General features: G+C 39.6%; 1 protein-coding gene across 4 annotated transcripts in view; it reads right to left on the bottom strand.

The window, feature by feature from the left end:
• GEMIN5 (gem nuclear organelle associated protein 5) overlaps nt 1-15,806 on the bottom strand; it is a 39,352-nt gene that overhangs the window by 6,943 nt on the left and 16,603 nt on the right. For 2 of the 4 annotated variants that reach the window (XM_058544626.1, XM_058544614.1), the window contains exons 14-23: nt 13,886-14,025; nt 11,949-12,120; nt 9,690-9,917; nt 7,835-7,948; nt 7,313-7,435; nt 5,726-5,824; nt 5,173-5,310; nt 4,186-4,333; nt 974-1,093; nt 249-459 (exon numbers count right to left, since the gene is read on the bottom strand). In XM_058544626.1, coding sequence (XP_058400609.1) covers nt 249-459; nt 974-1,093; nt 4,186-4,333; nt 5,173-5,310; nt 5,726-5,824; nt 7,313-7,435; nt 7,835-7,948; nt 9,690-9,917; nt 11,949-12,120; nt 13,886-14,025 — 1,493 coding nt within the window. The remainder of the gene's footprint in view (nt 1-248; nt 460-973; nt 1,094-4,185; nt 4,334-5,172; nt 5,311-5,725; nt 5,825-7,312; nt 7,436-7,834; nt 7,949-9,689; nt 9,918-11,948; nt 12,121-13,885; nt 14,026-15,806) is intronic. The other 2 variants (XM_058544633.1, XM_058544621.1) reach the window with 1 other exon arrangement.

A 15,806-nucleotide genomic window follows, 5' to 3' on the forward strand; every position in this document is an offset into this window, starting at 1 on the left:
GTCTATTCGTAGATGTTGAATACAAACTGATAAGCAATGGGAATCACTGTGAATGACCACATTATCTTACTCTGAATATGGCAACTGACAAGCCAGGGTACCTCAGTGGGACAGTATGGCTGGACACGTCTAAGAATACTTGCCAAATTGGTACAGCTTGTGCAACTGGGTTATTCACTGGGAATTTGACTAGAAAAAGATTTGGGGCCCTTCCCCTTAAATACCAGGAAATGCAACAACAGACTGACCTTTAGACTTTCGTGGAGCTGCAGGGCTTCCTGGGCTCCCACCCAGTTCCTGACCAGAAGCAGCTCCTGGGCACATCTGAGAGCCAGGGAAGCAGACAACTCTTTCTCTCCTACGATCGAAGCCAACTCTGCAGCCGCTCTAAGTGATGCCGCATCCCCCTTTTTGGCCAAAACTTTGGCTGCATCATAAGCAGAATTGGCCCCTAAATAGCTACAAGACAAAAGAAAACTCAAAGTGTCATAAACAGATCTCCTACTCTCGCTCCCGAGGGGTGAATCATTTCTGTCCGTTTTGCCTCATGTGCCTTCCTGTGGTCCCAGGTGTGTCATTGTCTCTGGCTGTTCCTGTGAAGGCTGAGGCCCTCAAAGCACAGAGATGAGTGACACCACCATATGGGGTAAGGACATAAAGGAACCTCAACATTTGAACTGAACCCGAGCAGAGGAGTCATTCTCTCCCATTTTCCTTATTTGATGATACATCATTAGAAAAAGGTATAATTTCTGAGTCTGCTACTGGTTTCTTGAAAAGTTATGGTGATTTACATAAACACCAAGGAGGTAGATCCTGATGAGTCTTATGAAGCCGGCTTTAATACACATATGCTTTTTCTATTTCTAGTCACTTTACTTCCACCTCTAAACTCACAACTTTTGTTCTTGTCCTGCTCTTCTCTGTCATGGCTCTTCTATGTCTGGGTCCACTCCTGTTCCCTCAGGCTTACCATTTGGCTGCTACGGCATAATGGCCATCTTTCTCGAGGATGGCTCCCCAGCTGAGGTACAGGTCCTTCAGGGTCGGGTCCTCTGGGCGAAGCCGGGCCTTGGCGACCGCAATAGCCTCCCTACAGGCAAGAACAGATAATCAGCCAATTTGAAAAGGCTCCTCTCCAAGAGGCCCTAGGAGGGGCTGCAAGATAGGACAAGTTGTCCCTCCTATGTTATGTTGTTCCAACTTCCTATAAAAAACTGTTTTCTTGCATTACATGGGAAGTTAAAACTGCATGCTGGGCTTGATTCTTCACTTAGGACAGTGGTTCTTAAAGTGTGGTATGGATTCCCAGGGGTCCCCAAAGCCCTTTCAGGGGGTTCATCAGGTCAAAACTATTCTCATAATAATGCTAAGAGGTTATTTGCCTTTTCTTACAGTTGACATTTGCCCTCATTATGCAAAAGCAATGGTGGGTAACTGCTAGCACTTGAGCAAAATCAGGTAGTGGCCCTTATAGTTAAAATAAAAAAAAAAAGACAAATGCCCTTACTGAAGCAATAAAAATGATTCATTTTACTAAATCCCTCAAGTCCATGTCTTTTAATATCCTGCATGACAAAATGGGAAGAACATTTTGTGTTCTTTACTGCCTTCCAAAGTACAATGGTTGTCTCTAGGAAAAACCTGTACAAATGAATCGTAAGCTGAACTAGTTTTTTTTTCTTGGAACCTCATTACTTCTTGAAAGGATGCCTGACAAACAAATGATAGTTATTCAGTGTTGGGTATTTCGCAGATGTTTTCTCAAAAATAAACAAAGTGAGCCTGTCACATCACAGAAAACAACCAACAGTGTTGTTGCCAATGATAAAATTTAAGCTTTCAAGTGAAAATTAGAATGTTAGAAACCTTGTGGCTGCCACTGTGAGCTCGAGAGCTTCCCAAAAGTTAAAGACTTTTCTGATGAGACTGATGATGATATTAAGGAATGTGATTTTTTTGATATTTTATAATGAAACGTGTTAACATTTGGAGGATCTGTATAATTCCGTGAACTAATATTTTCCAAATGATATACAACTTCTGATCGCAGCCAACATAAAGTTGTAGCTGGAATAAAAGTGTTTTAGATTAAGGTGATCTAGACAAAGCAAATTTAAGAAGTATTTTGAGACCTCAACTTCCAGCCATGATGGAGTAATAGGGACCAGCCTTACTCTCTTGCCACAAAACTAAAGAACTGGAGAAAATATGTATGAAACAACTGTTTTCAGACATTGGACATCAGGCAGCACAGGACCGTCATCTTGGAGAGAACCAAACCAATGATGTGAGCCCTCTCATGGCCTGCCTAAAGCCATTTTCCTATGGGGAACCCCAGCAGAGCCTCAGCAGTCTCCTTGAGTTGAGGAGAGACGAAGCAATTGGAATTTGAGGGGCAGGAGGGTAGGAAGGAAGCAGCTGTCCAGAGAAAGATCTCCAGAACTCAGCCTGGAGATCCCATTGAGTCTTTGGCTAAACAAAAAGCCATGCATTGTAGGAAACTCCTTAAGGCTGGACAAAGAACAGTCAGGGAACTATCAGCTGAGTCACTGAGCTCACTCAGTGCTTGGGGACTTCTGACCAGCCAGACACTGGAGTTCTGATCTGTTGAATACCTGAGGCACTCAGTAAAGACACCAGAAATCAGCAGGGCAAACTAATTCTAGAGTATCGATTTCTCTAAGCCTGCCCTGAGAAAGCTTAAAAATAAGCCATGAGAAGATCAAGCTGATCCACAAGCAACTACACTGTTTGTCAAGGCCGAGTCCAACACTTCTGAAGGAAGACAAACCAAAACAGGGTAAACAAAAAGAAGGTCTCACCAAAGCCATCATATCAAATGGCTGAAAATCAGGGGAGAAAGTCCTACAACAGTCACAGAAAACATAGTTCCTATGTAACAAAGATAAGACTAAATGAAGTAGTCAAGTCAAAAACAACGCAAGTCAAGAGAATGACATCTTGGATGCACTGAAAGACTTCTCACCTAGAATTCTACCCCCAGTGAAAGATCCTTTAAAATGAAGGCAAAATTAAAGACTTTTATAAACAAACAAAAGTTAATAGAATTGGTCACCAGCAGAACCACACTCTAAAAAAATGTTGAAGTTCTTCAGGTGAAGAAGGAACTCACAGCAACTGGAAACTTGGATCTACATAAGAGAATGAAAAGTGGAAATAATAAGGATGTGGGCAAATATAAAAAATGTTTAAAAGTTATTTAAAAATTTTTTAAAAAGATGATTGTTTAAAGCAAAAATTCTGATAGTATAGTATAATGTAGGGTTATAACATGTCAAATATATGGCAACAATAGCAGAAAGGATATGAGGAAGGAAAGAAGTATGATGTTGTATACAAAGTGGTACAATATTATTTGAAGGTAAACTGTGATAAATTAAAAATTTTCATCATAAACTCTACAGTAACCATTAAAAAAAAACACAAAAGAGTATAGCTAATAAGCCAGTATTGGAGATAAAAAAATATTCAGCTGATCCAAATGAAAGCATGAAAAGAAGAAATGAACAATAACAGATGGGACAAATAGCGAGACGGTAGATTTAAATCTATCATACCAATATTTACATTAAATATAAATGGTCTAAACACTCCAGTTAAAAGGCAGAGACTGTCAGACCGGATAAAAGACAAGACCCACCTGTATGCTGTCTATGAGAAATATTTGGCTCCTTTTAGTTGTCAGTACTTACATATGTATCATAGTGAAAGAATAATAACTTGGAGAGGAAGGATTCTTACCAATCTCAGGAGAGTGGTTACTTCTAGAGAAGGTATGAGGACAGAACTGAGGAAAGGCAATTCAACTAAATCTGGAATGTTATATTTAAAAAAAAAAAATAAACTGGGGGCACACAGAGAGCTTTTGGGGTGGCTGGCAAGATTCTGTCTCTTTGTCTTATGCTGTTTTCTCTATTTGTGTTACTATTTAACACAAAGAAGTTTCAAAAAAGATCAGTGCCAAATGTTGATAAAAGTTGACATTTGTTAAGTATAGGTGGTGGGTGCATTGATGTTGGTTAAGCTAGTGTAAATGTTTCTGTACGTTTGAGATGTTTAATTACAATAAAGGTTTTATACTGGTTATCAGGAAGCAGAGCTGTTAAGAGATTATTTTCACGTTATATCCAACTATTGCTTCAACAGGAAGGTCATACAGACCTGTAGAAATGGTTTGACTTGAGCAGCTCCACGGCTTCATACACTTTGTGGATAGAAAGTAGATGAGAGGCAGCCTTAACATACTGATCCTGAAAACACAGCTGTTTGGCAAAAGCTTCCACGGCCCACACCCACACGTGGTAGCCAGCTAAATAAAAAAAAAAGAAAGATTGTGGTTAAATAAGAAGCAGGTTTAAGAAAAAAATAAGCATGTAAATTTACATTTGGGTTGAAAATGCCTTGTTTTTTGTCACTGCATTAAGCAGAACATTTAGATATTAATTCAACTGCCATTACAAATCATCTGCTTCATCTATGTCTTTCTATACACATTATTTTGAAACATAAACTGTTTGATTATGTAATACACACAAAATAGTACAAAATCCAAAAGGTATAAAAGAGTATGGAAGTCCGGATAGTGGTTATTCTTGCTGGGGTGTGGGGACACAGTGACTGAAACGGAGCATGAAAGAAGCTTCCAGGGTGTTGATAATGTTATGTTTCCTGTTATTACCAGTTTATTTTGAAACCTTTGGAAATAGTCTACGAATACACAACCACACATGTATAAATATAAATGATAAGAGTATTAAATATTCTGTTGTGCATTTACACTTTGATTCTTTTCACTTACTATTCCTTGGAGTTCTATTCCATATCAGAATGCACTGAACTACCTCATTCTTTGGCTGTCTGTAGGAGTTTCTACTGTATAGATGTACAAGATTTAACCAGTCTCTTACTGATGGACATAGAGGTTCTTGTGATCTTTTGCTATTACAAATACTGCTACGGTGATAGTCCATGTCTATCTGTCATTTTGCATGTGTGAGTACAGCTAAATTTCTACAATTAGAATTGCTGAATCAAAGGGTATGTGCATTTAAAATTTTACTAGACATGGCCAAACTGTCCTTCAAGACAATGTCCATCTTTAGTGGATGTATCCTAGAGATGATAGAGCTTTTGTTGAAAAGAACATACCGACTGGTGCCATAGCCACGAGATTGTCTGTCAGCTCCCCTCTTTCTGCTGCAGTCTGGAGAACACCTTTTAGATCTCCTTTCCAAAGCATTAGCTGGTGAAATAACTCTGGGTGGCCATTTTCCAAGTGACCTTTTCCTGTTTAGAGGAGAGATTATGTTTGCAAGATATTTCGGAAACATCTGTCTGCACTGACTTCTAGAAAAAGAAAGATAGGATGAAAGAGAGAAGCAAACTCCTAGAATATGTTGTCACTCGCTGATAGGTAAGTCACTTCCCAGAGTGTTCATAATGGGGCTCCTATCAGTCACGTGTCCATCCACCCACTTTCACTTGTACTCAGTCACTCAGAGTGAACACTGTATGTTTAGGTCCTGTGACAGACGCAAAGGGTGTATGTGAATATGCAAACTGGGGAGCTCGAAACCCAGTTAGCTAACATGTAAAACCAACCATTACGATGCCACAGGATGGCAGCCATAAAACAGGTAATGTACAAAGCGTTAGGGGAGCATAAAGATGGATGGGATTCTGTTGACTGGACTTGCCTCACCTTCAACCTCAATCATTCTGTACAGGGTAGCCCTGTCCATGAAAAGCCCCAGGTGAAATCTTTCCTCAAGATCGGCAGACACATCCTCATTTAGCTCTGCTAATTCAAAAGACAAAAAAATCAGATGAAGTTATTACAGAGGTTACTGTTTTCTGTTCAATTACTTCCCAATATATGTCCAGAACCATTTCAGACAGGGAAAAAGAATGTTGTGCCCTTGTTTACCCTAACAGAGACCCCTGCCTGTTACCAAGGTAGCAAAATATGAAAATACTTCCAGTCTGTTAAGCTCAGCCTTAGAAAAATCCAATGACGCAATTGTCTGCAGTTTGCTCAAAGAAAGATTTGGAAAAAAAGAGAACGTAAAAAGCCAACCCATGGGGCCGGCCCTGTGGCTTAGCGGTTAAGTGCGCGTGCTCCGCTACTGGCGGCCGGGGTTCGGATCCTGGGCGTGCACCAATGCACCGCTTCTCTGGCCATGCTGAGGCCGCGTCCCACATACAGTAACTAGAAGGATGTGCAACTGTGGCATACAACTATCTACTGGGGCTTTAGGGAAAAAAAAAAAGGAGGAGGATTGGCAATGGATGTTAGCTCAGAGCCAGTCTTCCTCAGCAAAAAGAGGAGGATTAGCATGGATGTTAGCTCAGGGCTGATCTTCCTCAAAAAAAGAAAAAAAAGTAAAAGCCAACCCAAAATTCCACGTGTATTTAAATACAGTAAAAAACAAACAAACAAACAAGAAATGTCCTTAACGTTCACTAGGATCTACCACAAAGAGATTCAATATTCATTCTGTTTTTAAATAAGTTAACTGAGTAATTTTCCAATAAAGGAAATAATGTAAAACTATATGGTTAAATGTGTAAGTTATAGGAAGTCATCATAAAATTCCAAAAGGCGGGCTATATATATGATAAGAGCCTAAAATATCTCTGGAGAGAGAAGAAACTGGTAATAGTGTGACCTTGGGGGAGAAATGGAGGAGTGGGTGTCAGGGGTGGGAGGGAGATTTCCTTTCTTTTTATACTGTTTGAATTTCATTTTATCATGTGCATCCCTTTTCAACACATAATACTCAAAATTAAAAAAAACAAAGTTGCTCAAATAGCAAAATAATGCACATTAGATGAGGGCTTTGAAAAATTTAAACCAAAAATCCTTCTATAAACAAAAACTTGCATCAATTATTTTTAAAGGAACTGCCATATTATGGGTATATTTCCAATAAGCAAATATTTTTTTCCTACATGAAGATACTGATTACTGGGGAAGAACAGTTGAAGGAGAAGATTCGTGCTGCGATGTTTAAGTCATCACAGCAATTCTGGCAAACAGATGGCTGGTAACAACTCGATTTACAACAGTAACAGTGGAGCATTACATCTCAAGGCATTGGGGAGTGCTGACAGTGGGTCAGAACGGGGCAGCTGGGCAGCGGTGTGTGGGGAGAGGGAGAGTTAGAGAAGTAGAAATACAATAATTTTGGACATTTGTTTGCTCACTCATTCAACAAATAAAACAAGCACCTCTTATGTGCCAGTTCCCAGAAGACTACGGATGGGCCAAGGAAGTGTATTTTTGTACCTTTGGAGTGTTTTGCAGTTGCTAATACCAAACAGTCCCGATGAAGCTCCTCTTTGGACCTGTGGTCCAGGCTTGTACTCAGAGGAAGCATGGAACGAGCTTTTCGCTTCTTGGTTACAGCTTCTGAAATGTAATAAAAGTACACATCGTCTGAAGAGCTGATCAGAAACACAACACTGAACGCCCATCGTGTGAATGTAACCTCCCGGAGAGGTACTGCTGGGCAGAGAAAGTTCCCACTCATGAAGAAGCTTTACAAATTAAATTAGCTGGGGGCAGTGTTCCCAACACACACAAACATGTCCTTGTGAACACTCGTGAAGCAGCATCAACAACTGCAAAATGACACTTCATCAAGTACTAAAAACATGTTTAAAAGCATGACCCTAAATTGAAACATAATCAAAACATTTAAAAATATTTAAAACGTAAAGAAACCAAAAACCATGCACTTTCAAGTTTTCAGGTGCATGTAATATTTGAGGATGCTTTAACAAAATAGTTTAATTATGAGATACCAACCTGGCTTCTCTTTAGGTGGCTCCTTTTTTGGTAAAGTGACTTTGTTAGTAATGGTGACGTTTGACTTTTCAAAACCTAAAGAAACTGGAGTGGAGATAACTGGTTCTCTAGAAACTACATCATGGAGGAAAAAGAAAAAAGTTCAGATAAGAACAATGTAGAATCCAATTCTTTTTAAAAATTAAGGGGGCCGGCTCCGTGGCTTAGTGGTTTAAGTGTGCGCGCTCCGCTACTGGCAGCCCGGGTTCAGATCCGGGCGCGCACCGACGCACCGCTTCTCCCGCATGCTGAGGTGGCATCCCACATACAGCAACTAGAAAGATGTGCAACTATGACATACAACTATCTACTGGGGCTTTGGGGAGAAAAAGGAGGAAAAAAAAAAGGAGGAGGATTGGCAATAGATGTTAGCTCAGGGCCGGTCTCTCTCAGCAAAAAGAGGAGGATTGGCATGGATGTTAGCTCAGGGCTGATCTTCCTCACAAAAAAAAAAAAAAAATATTAAGAGCTATGCCAGGCTTAATGGTGCGATTTTATCTATTACCCAAAATATGAGATAAATACTTTGGAAAGGAAGCATGGGTGGTCTCCCCTTCCCCACCTCACAAACTATTCTAGGAATCTGTTAAACTTATTACTTAGAACTCTGACTTATAGATCTAAGGAAAAGTTATAAGCTTCTAGCCTCCACAATGTTATACCATAGGCCCAGGAGTTCCTAAACTTGGCTCAGGTGACAAAGGACTTCTCACATATTTAGGTGACAAGTACTACTTGCATATTTAATTACACAAACAAGGAATAACTTTACCAATAGAAAATATTAAAGGTATGTGATACAAAGTCACAATCTTGAGCAGATACAACTGTGAATTAAAAAAAAACAAACAGCTGTTGATCTAAGGGGTAAAGGACATTTTATGCAGCCATTTTGTGATAAAAAGGTATTTTGATTAGCCTAAAAAACAAATCCGTAAGCTTTTAGCTTTTTATTTGCCCAAACTATGGGTCCAACAGCTATCTCTTGGGATGCAGGGGGTCAGGGATGCCTCTGTACTATGTATTTTGCCCATTTTAATTCTGTCAAATCAAAATATTCTGTTTTAGAATTAAACATGTGTCACTGCTTCTATTTATATTGTTTGCTATTTAATCATTCATTTACCAGGTAACAGGCACCAGAGCTTTAAGGTAAACATACAAAAGATTTAAAGTGCTAAAATTTTATCCACTGATAATTTTTTCCCTTCAAACTAGAGATAGACTGCAATTTTAGAAATTAATGATGGAACTCTGAAAAACTGTTTTGTGAGAAATCTTAGAACTGCCACTATGGCTTACCAGACCTGAAGAACCTAATCACCATTCATACATTTTTTCCAGAAAAAAAACCAGGCACAAACTCAAGGAAGGGTGAGAACCTGCAAGTTTGCAGATTGGTGGTGGCTTCTAAGTCAGACCTTGGCAAGGGACAGCAGCTTCTTTCATAAACCAGGCTGATGACATCATATTGTTAAAACTTTCCCATATAAGTGTCTATGTATATCTATCCTCTGTATATCTATCCCATAGTCTTTCCCTGCCCAAGCTGGCAGGAAGTCTTCTCTAAAGGACTTCACTATCTCCATCCCAGTCATCCACTAGATCCCCTTTAACACTTTAAAGGTGTTTCAAGTATTTTAGAGGCTTGCAAAAATCTTTCTAAAGATGCAGTTTCTAAGGGCATCAAAGATACAACCTAAGTTAAGGCATTGGGAAAACAGGTCAGAGGCAGAGAATAAGGACCTGGCTTAGTTTCCTGGTCATGACTATGAAGTCCTAGAGAGTAAGTGAAACATGACATTCAACCACATACCCACTGAGGTGACCCCACACGGTAACTCTGGCTCCTGGGCTTCCTCCTCAACCTCCTGGTCAGACACGCCATTCTCAACAGGTCCTGAGCTCTCCCTTACGCTCTCCTCTTCATTCCCGTCACATAATTCCTGCTTTACGGGCACTCTCGAGGTGGGCTTTTTCTTCTTTTTGGGCTTCGGTTTAGGTTGAGAGAGCCTTTTTTTCTCTAATTCAATACTTTTCTTACCTACAGGAATTGCAATTAAGAAAAGGATAAACTAAAATATATATTCTTGGTTAAAAGCACTTTAGGAGATAATATCCAAAACCTTATTACTCTTCTTTTTGATAGCATTCTTACCCTTTCCTTTCCTTCCCAATGAATTTTTAGAGTTATATTATCAAAATGTTAACCAAACCAAACCAAACCCTTTTGGGATTTTACTAAATCATAAATACGATGCCCAAATTACCCCTGAATAATTTAGTGTATATCCTACAAACAAGAACATTCTCCTATATCACCACAGCACAACCTAAAACCAGAAAATTAACATCGATACGTTACTACCGTTTACTCCACACACTTCATTCAAGCTCTGCCAAGTGTACTAAGAATGTGTGGAACAGCAAAAGGAACCAATCCAGGATTATACAACAGCCTTGCTGGTGAGGTCTCTCTCGTGTCCTTCAGCTTGGAACAGGCTCCGCTTTCCCTTGATTTTCATGATTTGAAACTTTTTAAAGATTACAGACAGTTATTTTGTCGAATTTCCCTCAATTTGGGTTTGCCTGATGTTTTTCATGATTAGATCTAGGTTGTGCATTTTTTGGCTGGAACACACAGAAGCGACGCTGTGTTCATGTCGGTGCAACCTACGACGTAGCACATTATTTCCATTTATTTCAGGATTTGGTTGTTTACTTTGATAATTTGATTAAGGGGTGTCTTGCAGGTTTCTCCCTGAAAAACTGTTTTCCCTTCGTAATTAATAAGTATACATATCCACTAGTTTTAGTATCCATTGATGTTTCTTGACTAAAGATTGCTACTATGATGATTGGCAATTTTCTAATTCCACCATTCATTCTACATTTATTAGTTGGCATTCTACTGTAAAGAAGAGCTTTTGTTTCTCCCCATTTATTTAGACATTCATTTATTTTATCAGTATGGACTCATGGATTCCTATTTTATGTTTTAATCCATTATGGTTACTTATTTACTTTTCCAGTTTTAAAGTTTTTATCCTTTGCTTTTAAGTCACCTTTGAGGTATAATTTAATACAATAAAATATATCCACTTTTTAATACTTTGAGAGTTTTGACAAATGTATAGTCATGTAAGGAGTCACAAATAAAATATACTTCCATTATCGCAAAACGTTCCCTCACGTCTCTTTGTAGCAAGATGCACCCCCTTCCTGAGCCCCAGGCAACCAGCTGTCACTATAGTTTTAGTTTTGCTTGTTTTAGAATTTCATATTATATACAATACATATATTTCATACTGTATGTGGTCTTTTTGCTCAGCATAATGTTTTTTGAGATTCATCCATCTTGTTGTGTTTATCAGTAGTTAGTTTCTTTATATCGTGGAGTAGAATTCCACTGTAGGGATATAGCAGTTTATTTACTAGCTGATGGACATCTGGGTTCTTTCCAGTTTATGGGGATAGAGACAAAGCTGCTATCAGCATTCTTTTACAAGTCTTTATGTGGATATATCATTTCATTTCTTTGGGTACATTTCTAGTTGTTTAATATATTGTTTAGTTTTCTAGTTGTTTTTGCCAGGTGGGCAAGTCTGGTACCAGTTCATCTTTCATAGCCAGAAGTGGAATTCTCCTGTTAATTATTTTCTAGTTCAGATTGTCTCAGATTTGGTTAGTGGGAGCCCCCACAAGCTAGCTTCTTTGTCCTTTTGATCTATCTCACTTCTTTGATCACTTTCTTTCTTTGTGGCATAAGATGATGTTCCATGCTAATCTTATATTTTTTCTGTCCCAATCTGGAATTAGCCATTTCTCTAAGAAGCCCTGGTTGGTCCCTTTTAATGGAGAATGATACTTAGAAACCTGGGTGCTAGGTATACTCGTTTACTACTTGGGTGTTGTCCTGAGGCCTCCCCCGTCCTTGCTTAGGCTCCAAACCCCACCATACTGTCACTGCCACCATGCATGAATATCTTCCTTGCTTGACCCTGATCAATGCAATTACTGTGGAACGGAGAAAGGGACTTAGGCAAGCATTTATGGGCTCCAAGTTCTGCCTGACCTTGCGGAGGCCGGGAATGTTCTTGCATGGAAGTGAGCCATTTATACACACAGAAGTCATCTGCCCCTGAGTAGATGCAGTCTGGATCCAATGGTGACCAGGCCACACAAAGCAGTCGACCCCGGTGTCCTCGGAAATTGCACAGAGGCTCTTCCTGGAGAGTATCCCACACCTAAAACCAAAAGTCACATGACAGAATAGACAAATTGCTAGTTACAGTTCAGGAGCTGCATAATGACATTTTGGTAAAGGACAGACTGCACATACGACGGTGATCCCATAAGATTAGTACCATATAGCCTAGGTGTGTAGTAGGCTACACCATCTCGATTTGTGTAAGTGCACCCTATGATGTTTGCACAATGACAGAATTGCCTAATGACACATTTCTCAGAATGCAGCCCTGTAATTAAGCAACGCATGACTGTATTCTATTGTATTGGACGTATAAGTTTAAAAAAAATTTTTTTTTAATCTGTGTACTCTTAGTTCCTCTTGTGATTTCTGATTTTCTCTGAGGAGTTCAATTTCAGAGAGTGCTATTTCCTGTGGGGGAGGCTTATGTGTTATGGGATGTAGAGGCATTCTTATGGGGATAATTTTGAGTGAGCTTCTAATGCTGCCCTGTGGATTTCACTGTCCTGAACCAGTACTGTATGTTATTTATTTATTTTTTTTTGGTGAGGAAGATTAGCCCTGAGCTAACATCTGTTGCCAATCCTGCTTTTTTCGCTGAGGAAGATTGGCCCTGGGCTGACATCCATGCCCATCTTCCTCTACTTTATATGTGGGATGCCTGCCACAGCATGGCTTGATAAGCAGCGCGAAGGTCTGTGCCTGGTATCCAAACCTGGGAACCCTGGACCGCCCAAGGGGAGCATGGGAACTTAACCACTAGACTACTGGGCTGGCTCCTGTATGTTATTTTTTATTTTATTTTAAGTGAGGAAGATTCTCTATGAGCTCACGTCCGTTGCCAATCTTCCTCTTTTTGTTTCTTTTTGCTTGAGAAAGATTAGCCCTGAGATAACATCTGTGCCAATCTTCCTCTATTTTGTATGTGGGTTGCCTCCACAGCGTGGCTGATGAGGGGAGGTCTGCGCCCGGGATCTGAACCTGCGAGCCCTGGCCGCTGAAGCGGAGCGCACAGGACTTTAACGAGTCGGCCACAGGGCCGGCCCCTGTATGTTATTTTTTGGGCTGGGGCTTCTGATGTCATGAAGAGAATTCTAATTCAGAGCCCACACTGCATGTATGGTGCATGCTTAGGGTTCTAATTTCTCACAGGTGATTCTTTTGTCCTTGGGTCCCTGGGCAAATGATCAATTTCTTTGCTGTTTCTTGAATTACTGCAGCCTCCGTTTCACAGAAGGCAGCCCTTCATAGCTCTCAGCTTAATGCAGACTGCTCAGTTACAGCTCAACACTGAGACAGACATCCATCACAGACGTCAGATTCCCATTTCCTGAGTTCTGTTCTGGTTCTGATATCTGAAACTCCTATCTCATAGCTCTGGCTTGGCATCTCATCTTTATTTTTTAGAACTTGGAAATTTCTGACTTACCAATTTATTATTAAAAATTCTTTTCATGATATATAGCCACCATTTCTGTGTTTGAACAGGAGTGAGTACTTTTCACATCAATTTAGTCCATCATACTGACAATAAGTCAGAATAAAATCTTAAAAAATATATTAGAATTTAGCTAGTTCCTATCAAACTTTCCCTTTCATTTAAGTAAAAAAACCCCAATCTTAGCCTGCCAAGGCCCCAGATATGTGGAATAAAACTAAAATGTCTTCTAGAGCTCAGAAAATCCCATTCTTTAGAAGACCATGGTGAAGGAAAGAAAACATACACAACTGGGGAAAAAGAGCAAAGAGTTTAACTTGGAGGACGTAGTGAAGAGCCCACAGAATCAAGGACACAATAGTACCTGAGCTGTTCCATCGTAGGAAGCAGACACCAGCCTTCCATCATGATGTGGGCTCCACACCAGACTGGTAATCTTGGCTGTGTGCCCTGAGAGTGTCCGGTAGGGTTCTGTAATGGTCACTGGAGATTCAGGATTGCTCTCTAAAAGACAAGGGCAAGATGTCATTTCTACCAATAACAACAAAAAAAGGACACAGAGGAGGGTGTTAACATGGCAAGAGTCAAGACTGCCATCTAGGTGATTTTCAGCAGGCAATACTGTGTAGTGATTAAGAGTGTGGCACACCCACAGTGCCTGGAACATGGGCTTACTGCAAGAAGTGTTAGCTATCATTCTTTCTTTCTAAAAGCCATCAAAATGAAAATCATACCTCTGGATGTGATAACAAGGAGGACATATCATCACTTACACATGATTTTGGGTTGGCACATTTCAATCTAGCTAGAAATGTGTCATCTGAATCTAATCATGAGAAAACACCAGACCAACCCAAATTGAGGGGACATCTACAAAACAACTGGCCAGTATTCTTCAAAAACATCATGTAAGATTAAAAAAAAAAGGCTGAGAAACTGTTCCAGATGTAAAGGACATTATAGGATCAACTGACACAACTAGAATATGGATGGTGGACTAAATAATTACATATTGTTAAATTAACTGAAGTTGATAATGGAAACGTGGTTATGTAAGGGAACATCATGATTCTTTAAAATACACAAATATTAAGGGATATGGCGGCATGATGCATGCAATACAAACAGTTTGGAAAAAATATGTATACACACACACACAAAGCAAATGTGACAAAATGTTAAAAGCTGTTGAATCTGTGAAAAAGTATATGGGCGTTCTTTGTACTATTCTCGCAACTTGCTTCTAAATCTGAGTTATTTAAAAATAAGAAGGTAAAAATAAAATGAAATTGATTCAAACAAACTAGGATGGTAGTGTCATGAGAGATGAAGATCTGCATTGCTATTAAGAATTAAGTTAATGCCCTTTGCCAAAGTGGATGTTTAATTTGGAATCCCAATAATAATAAGGACCAGGATAAGCTTTCTAACACATGCTCATTAGTCACACACTGCCTACTATTTTTATTAGAAAGATGTCTACATTTTAATACTTTTTCCATATTGCTTTTAACTTGGGAGAGCCATTGCTAGAATCAATTTTTTTGTTTGTTACAAATAAGGATTCTAAGCAAACCACTGGAAACTAGGTCTAGAGAAATTAAAAATGTCAGCTATTTTCACTATGGCTGACAGCACACACATTGCAGCACTCTGGAGCCAGCTTAGTGTCAGATTATAATTCCTTCATATTAGGAAAAAAGCAATCTGCTTCCTTTATATTAAAAAAAAATGGCTCTTCTGACCACTTACTGTGGTTCTTCTCGGTGCTGAAGGGCGTTCAAAGAAGTTTAAGACTCTATGGAATAAGTCATACACATATGAAAAAGATGAACCTACCAGGAAGGGTACAGTACTTACCAGAACACATGCAGGTTCTGCAGTGAGACAGTGTGGGCTTGAATCTAGGCTCTATCATACACTAGCTGTGAGATTTAAGGAAATTAGTAACCTCTCTGGGCCTCAATTTAATCATCAGGAAAATGAGGATAACAAAACCTATGTGAGAATTAGATGCAATCAAACATGGGAATGGGGTGGGTGTTGTGTGTGTAAAATACTCAAACACTGCGGGAGGGAATATAAACTGGCAGTCTTTTCAGAGAGCCACTTAGCAATAGCTAGAATTAACTATACATTTTTTTTTTTTTGTGAGGAAGATCAGCCCTGAGCTAACATCCATGACAATCCTTCTCTTTTTGCTGAGGAAGACTGGCCCTGAGCTAACATCCGTGCCCATCTTCCTCTACTTTATATGGGACGCCGCCACAGCACGGCCTGCCAAG

Source organism: Diceros bicornis, chromosome 1 (genome assembly GCF_020826845.1).
Source record: "Diceros bicornis minor isolate mBicDic1 chromosome 1, mDicBic1.mat.cur, whole genome shotgun sequence".
Taxonomy (NCBI): domain Eukaryota; kingdom Metazoa; phylum Chordata; class Mammalia; order Perissodactyla; family Rhinocerotidae; genus Diceros; species Diceros bicornis.